This window comes from Urtica dioica, chromosome 7 (assembly GCF_054948205.1).
Source record: "Urtica dioica subsp. dioica isolate 48M chromosome 7, U.dioica_male_clone48M_v1_H2, whole genome shotgun sequence".
In the NCBI taxonomy this organism is placed as follows: domain Eukaryota; kingdom Viridiplantae; phylum Streptophyta; class Magnoliopsida; order Rosales; family Urticaceae; genus Urtica; species Urtica dioica.
In genome coordinates, this window is record NC_142762.1 from 7002888 (window position 1) to 7009695 (window position 6808).

Sequence of the window (6808 nt, forward strand, 5' to 3'; positions counted from 1 at the left end):
CATTATCTTCGGAGGCTTAGAATTCTTCAAAGGGTTGGCCGCGGTCTGCACTTTGGCGGGCTGCTTGCCCCACCTCGCTTGCACCTGTTAAAAATCTTATGTAACAGTCTTTAATTTGTGTCATTTTATGTTATTCCGTTTTGGACGTAAGGGTAATAATTTGAACAATATAAGAATTTAAAATAATTGTTATAAGTCCAGGGGCACTGTCAATATCTTGACTGGGGGAGGGGGGGAATTTATATAAATAATCAGAAAAATTAAATAAAAAACAATTGAAACGTTTTTATTTTTTTTTATTTTTTTTAAACTTGATATAATATCTTTATTGAATGAAACGGACCGGTGTGCCAACATACGGTCCGTATCATTGAAGAGCGAACAGAGAACCAGGGTAGAGCTGTAATTTCCAGCGTGAAACGGACCGGTGTGCCAACATACGGTCCGTATCATTGAAGAGCGAACAGAGAACCAGGGTAGAGCTGTAATTTCCTACGCTGGTTGCTTCTCTTGGTTATAAAGCTAGGTTTCATCTTTGCCAGGCTCTAACTTCACTCTCTTCAACTCGCCTCCTGTTCTCTGCATTTTTCAGGTGAGCTCTGTGCTACAATTCTTCGATCAATTTCTATATAATATTGTTTTTTTTTTTTTTCAATTCTTCGATCAATTTCTATATAATATTGTTTCTATATAATCATTTTGCATCTCTTATCTTCCGACGATATCGATTGTGGATGATTTTGTTGTCCTTTTACCTGATTGATGAGAATTTTCCATTTCGTTGATTCGACCTTAAAATTGACTATAGTTGTGCTAAATTCGATTACGAGATATTCCATTTATATATGATGGTTTTATGCAACTTTTGATCTAATATTTTGGCTTGGACATTCGGGCTAGGTTTAAGGTTTTGGACACTTGACGACATATCCAATTTATACTTTTCAGGTTCATGGTCATCCTTTGCTGAGTATTTTACTTGAGGTCAGAAAATGGTGAAGAAAAAGAACACGCTAGTTTATCTGGACGTATCTATTGACGGCGATCCTATTGAAAAGCTAGTTTTTGAGGTACCTTCGATTTGGAAAGTTAACTCCAACTGCTCACATTTAATTTACGATGTAACAGTATAAAAATCTTCCTTCTTTTATGGTTTTGTTTTCACACAACAGCTTTTCTTTGATGCTGCTCCGAAGACAGCGGAAAACTTTCGAGCGCTGTGTACAGGTAAAAGCATACTTCTTTTTTCACACCAATTTTATTTAAATAGATTTTTGCTAAGAATCAGATCGTTATGTCATCAAGTGATTATTGCAATTTTCTTGTTGAAGCTTCCTTTGTCTTTAATGCTATCTTTTTTATTTTTTATTTTTTATTTTTTTATTATTTTTTTTTCTCTTTTGAATCATAAATTTTCCTGGATGGTAGTTGTATGGTTCTCTTACCAATGCCTTTGTAATACCTCTTACCAATGCTTTGATAACTATGTCACCAATTAAAGTATGTTGGTTTTTCTAATTTCGTGGTTTCTTAATTCTATGTTCAGGAGAAAAAGGAATTGGTCCTCGAAGTGGGAAGCCATTACATTACAAAGGGTCTTTTTTCCATCGGATTTTGAAAGGTCATTTGGCTCAGGTTTGTAGTCTTGTCTGAAAATGAAATTGCTTCTGAAGGTGAATAATAGTTTACGCATATGCTTTGTTTTCTGGTCAAGCATGTCCTAGAAGTGGTGTGTCTTTTAGTCAGTCACCCTTGTTTATGCTGTAGGCTGCTGGGCTGATGATCACGACTGCTTTTCTTGTGATGTAGTCTTAAGGTTTTTCGTGCTATGCTGTATATCTTCTTAGACTTGACACATGATAAGCAAGCTTGTTGCATTTCCAACCATATATCATATCCAATTGTATTATAAATAGACATTGATGTTTGGTATTTTTTTTTTTTTTTTTTTTTTTTTGCAGGGAGGTGATTTTGTCAGTAGAAATGGTACATATTGTTTCTTCCGTTTTTTTTTTTAGTTTGTATTAGTAGGAGTTGCGAGCTTTGAGTTTGATGGATAGACTACTGATCTTATTTTCTGGGCAACTGTTGATCTTTTTTTTTTGTCAATACTTTTTCATGATTGTTTTGATGTGTGCTTGGTTGGTTGGGTACATTTTCCGGCAGACTACTGGCCCTCATTTTCTGGGAAACTACGTATTATTTTTGTCTATTTTCATTATATTATTTTTATGTGCTTGCTTGGCTGGTTGGTTACGTTTGGTATATATTTACATTTCTCAGGGACTGGTGGTGAAAGCATCTATGGGCCAAAGTTTCCAGGTTAGATTCCTTTTAACAGTCTTTCCTTCTTACTCCCAACCTCTCTTCTTTCTGTCATTCACTCTCTCTCTCTGCTTTTGTTTCTTTTCTCGTGGTTTCTAGGGATCCTTCTTTCAGGGTAATTTATGGATCAGGTGTGTAACTATCGTGATTTTCAGAGAACATTTACTTATATTTTGTGGTTGATCTTAGTTTTATGTGGCTTTGCTCAACCAAAAATTATCTTGCATGTCAGACGTTTGCTAATGCAAACGTCAGATACTTTGTGGTCAAATTCAGGACATCCTGAAACTTACACTCGAAGAGTTGCTAAATACTTGTTTAGTTACTCTACATATAGCTAACTCTGTTAAGGCCTTTAAAATATTTCGATATCCCATCTTTTAATCTCATCTTTAGCAGTATAGCATTTCAGTCTTTGGTTGTTACTCCAATTGATCCTGTTGTCTTATGGTGATGCATTCTAATGTATTTATTTATTCAACTTCATATCTGTTAACAAGCTAAAATATTTTCCAGATGAATACCCTACGCTGAAGCATGATGCACCTGGCCTTCTATCCATGCCCATTGCTGACCGTGACTCTCTGGGATCTCATTTCAGCATCACTTTTTCTTCTGATCATAACCTTGACAGGTTTATATTTCTATATCTTAATTCAGTTTTTTTTTTCTTTCTTTCAAATATCTGTTTTTTTTTTTTTTTTTTTTTTTTTTGTAAATAGATAAAAGTTAATCCCTTAAAAATGTCTCAACTGTCTCTGGTTTACAGAAAGCATGTTGTTTTCGGGAAGCTTGTTGATGGTTATGATGTACTGAAGAAGATAGAAAATGTGGGTGACGAAGATGGGAGTCCATTGGTAACTGTGAAGATTATATATTGTGGTGAATACAATGAGGGTAATAATTTCTTAATTGCTAGTTGTATGGTTTTTAGTTTATTTTCAATATTAGCGAATTAATTCCACTGGATTTTGGTAATTTTTATTAAGTTCTTTTTTCTTGAGGGATAATTTTTCTGATTATTATTTCCTGCAGAAAAAAATAAAAAATTTGGTCGGAAAGCACGTCATAAGGCAAAACCGAAGAAGTCTAAAGATAAAAAGAGAAAGAGGCGAAGATACTACTCATCCGATTCAGAGAGCTCCTCCGAATCCGAATCTGAATCCTATTCATCAGAATCTGATAGTGATTCTGACTCTGATCTTTCCACATCCTCAGATGGTAGTTCTTCAAGTGATGCTAGGCGTAAAAGAAGAAAAAAGTCCTCTAGAAAAGATAAATATAAACGTGACAAGCAAAGGGCGAAGCGGCATAATAAGAAGCGGAAGCGGCGTGATAAGAGATCAAAGCGGAAATCCAAAAGGTTATATGAACAAAATCTATCAGCAATTCTGAGGCCTTCATGTTTTTTTATTTTCGTATAGCGTCTTTGACCTAGCACGCTCGTTTTCACGCGTTTTAGTGTGAAAACGGTCCAGGGCACTTTTGGTTCATAAATACAAGTATGCATTAGCATTAACACCTTTCTTTCAACCCTGGACAAGTTTCGATCTTACAATTAGCTTCTTTTCTTTTCTCTTCCTCCCCAACACCAAGTCATTGTTAACAAATTGTTTTTCTCATTTATTCAGGTATGAGATCTCTACGGACACTGATAGTGAGAGTGGCAGTAAAAGTGAAGGTGTTTCAAAACATGGAGATCTTGCTGTCGAAGGGAGAGATCAAATGAATGAAAAGCAACCTCTGGTTCAATCTGGTAGTGTTCCTTGTCTTTTTGAACACGTCCTTAAGATAGCTAAACATTATGATTATTTGACGCTGCTGATGAAATGTTTTCCCTTGGTAGTTAGTATGTCTCTACACACACACACACACACACACACACACAGTAATATGTGATATATATATATATATATATATATATATATATATATATATATATATGTATTATTATCTGTCAAATACCAATTCCAGAGGCCTCTTACATGCTTAACTGCTTATTGGTGTTGAAATAATTGTGCTGCCTTTTCCTTTTTATAGTTAGTGAGCAATCTCCTGTGAATGGAGCGCGAAACAATAAGTTTGTTCACCATGGAGAAAGGCAGGAAGAGGAGGTAAATGATGGGGAAGGGTCTCCCCGAGAGAACGGAGAACAAAGGAGCAATGGATTTCAAGCAGACATGAGATCTTATAGAACCGATCACAGACATCCTGACTCAATCAACGATCACACACGGAAGTCTAGGTTTGCATTCTATACATGCCACACCCTTTTCCTGCTGCTGGCTTTTATATATTGACGTTTTACTTTTGCTAAGCAGGACCCAAAGTTTGAGTCCTGAAAGGATCCCAGAAAAGCACACGAGTATTAGTCCTGAGAGGAAGAGCCCGAAGAATAGAATGGACAAGAATCCAAGTATGAGTAAAAGTCCTCGTTCTTTGCCAGGAAGCATCAGTGGTAGCCCATCTGGCGGTCGAGATCGGAGCTGGAGGGATAGAAATGTCAGTGGAAGCAGTCTTGTACAAAGCCCGAGAGGGAGAAGTCTCAGCAGGAGTCCCGTTAGGCTGAGCCCAAGCCCAGTGGAGAGCTCTGACAGAGGAAGCCCGAGAAAGCCATTGCGTAGATCAGTTCCCGTTGGAGCCCCACAAAGCCGAAGCCCAATTAGATATGGTCGAAGAAGTGATAGTCGGAAGAGTATCAGTAGGAGTCCGAAGAGGAATAACAGTCGACGCAGCTACTCCAGAAGCCCTAGTCTGGTACGCAGGGCGGCTAGGTCACCACCATCAGAAAGGGGAATCCGGAGCGTATCTAGAAGCGCATCTCCATACGGCTCTCCCAAGCGCATCAGACGGGGTCGGGGTTTCAGTCAGCAATACTCTTATGCCCGCAGATACAGAACCCCCTCTCTCTCTCGCTCTCGCTCTCGCTCTCGCTCTTATCGGTACAGTAGCCGAAATGACCGGGATAGGTACATCAGCTTTTTCTTTATCCGTATTATTTTTCAAGGCTTTCTTTCTTCACTTTCATTCCGATTTACATTTGCCAGGCACATCAATAACAGAGGGTATTCGCCAAGGCGGTACCGAAGTCCACCAAAAAGACGAACACCTTTCAGGTCTGTGATTCCTAAGAAAATTTTCTTGTAATACTGACAAGAACCTATTATTAAGGAATTTTGAAGTTAAAGTATTCAAATAATTTTATAAGGGGTTAATATATAATACTTAGAAGTTCAATTTGCTTATTTATAAGAGGATTGGTACAGAAGAGCATCATGAAAAGTGTATGAGAGGTTAGGAGGAAGAAATTTGTAGGGAGAGCACGGACCACTCGAAGTTCCTAACACTGCAATTTACAAAATAAACAAGTATTTAAGAGGCCGTAATTCTACCAAAACGTTACCAAACTAATTCCTTGAATCTAAATGAGAATTATTTATTTCGAACCTCTATTTATAGACCCCACTCTTAGTTTTACTATTTATAACCCTAAGCAATAAACTAGTATCTATATATCTAGAGTCGTGACTTGATTTTGTGTTTTGACTGTGCCGACTTTCAGATACAGAAGTAGAAGAAGTAGGACTCCGTCCCGTAGCCCGAGGTACCGCGGTCGCCGATACAGCCGTAGCAGAAGCCCCGTTCGTACGGGATCTCCAATCGAGCTGTTGAGGTCACGTGGGTCCCCACGCATCGAGAGGCGGAGATCTCCATCAAGGAGCCGCAGCCCCGTGGTATCAAGGTCCTCGTCTGGTTCCCCGTTGCGTCGACAGATGGGAAACAGCCGATCCCGGTCCAGATCATCCTCCGGGATCCCTGTGGGGACAAAGGGTCTAGTTTCGTACAAAGATGACGGGTCTCAAGATTCAAGCCCCCGGGCTTAGACTTCACCCGAGAGGCTTTGTGTGTCATGGTAGTTTGATATTTCATTAGTACTTAATATCTTGCTGGAGCTTTTCTTTACCGACTGGGAATTTGGGTGGTAGTGAGTGATCAGTATTCATTAACTTTATATTCACTAACTACTCTGTTGAGACTCGAGACTTATTCAAGTTTAAATGGATTACGAAATAACAAATAGGAAAGGGTATTCCGTGCTTATTTTGTTTAGGTTTGCTTGTAGGGTGGGTGTTCGTTTGTGAAACTATATGGACGTTTAATTAGTGAGTACTCTGGCGCTTAATGTTATATTTTCTCCCTCTCAAGTCATTGAACCATTTATTTTTTTATTCATTAAATGCCAAAAATTATGTGGTTATGTTTCAAGTCGTACCGTTTTTGTTTCCAACCGTTAATTGGGAGGGGGAGATGGAGGGAAGGAAATTTTTCGTTTGTAAGAATTATGTCAAGAATTTAAAATTGCGTCAAAATCAAGTATGTGGATATCCCCCAATGAAGAACCATATTTAGTTTCAAGTTATTCTGCACACATAAGCCAACCTGGCTTCGTGCCACACTATCATTCATAGTTTTCTCCAAGGCA

General features: G+C 38.2%; 1 protein-coding gene across 3 annotated transcripts; it reads left to right on the top strand.

Annotated features, from left to right (window-relative positions):
• Positions 1 to 538: 538 nt before the first annotated feature.
• LOC149390178 (Cyclophilin-like peptidyl-prolyl cis-trans isomerase family protein) lies at positions 539 to 6534 on the top strand. Of its 3 annotated transcripts, none has more exons than XM_089619280.1 (14): positions 539 to 592; positions 949 to 1070; positions 1173 to 1227; positions 1547 to 1635; positions 1962 to 1986; positions 2284 to 2322; positions 2842 to 2959; positions 3095 to 3222; positions 3361 to 3688; positions 3957 to 4081; positions 4366 to 4570; positions 4647 to 5294; positions 5388 to 5441; positions 5888 to 6534. In XM_089619280.1, exons 2-14 carry the CDS (start codon positions 993 to 995, stop codon positions 6207 to 6209), a joined length of 2214 nt encoding a protein of 737 aa, XP_089475406.1. In that variant the 5' UTR covers positions 539 to 592; positions 949 to 992; the 3' UTR covers positions 6210 to 6534. The 3 variants fall into 3 exon arrangements, with proteins under 3 accessions (XP_089475406.1, XP_089475405.1, XP_089475408.1); XM_089619279.1 differs by having other exon boundaries at positions 541 to 592; positions 5373 to 5441; XM_089619282.1 differs by lacking the exons at positions 539 to 592; positions 949 to 1070; positions 1173 to 1227; positions 1547 to 1635; positions 1962 to 1986 and adding an exon at positions 2425 to 2456 and having other exon boundaries at positions 2303 to 2322; positions 5373 to 5441.
• Positions 6535 to 6808: the final 274 nt, after the last annotated feature.

Excerpts from the sequence above, each read along its gene's own strand:
- LOC149390178 (XM_089619279.1), top strand. The coding sequence starts at position 993 with ATGGTGAAGAAAAAGAACACGCTAGTTTATCTGGACGTATCTATTGAC. Across the intron at positions 2,323-2,841 it reads CTATGGGCCAAAGTTTCCAG|ATGAATACCCTACGCTGAAG; the intron begins GTTAGATTCCTT and ends AATATTTTCCAG. Across the intron at positions 5,442-5,887 it reads AAAAGACGAACACCTTTCAG|ATACAGAAGTAGAAGAAGTA; the intron begins GTCTGTGATTCC and ends GCCGACTTTCAG.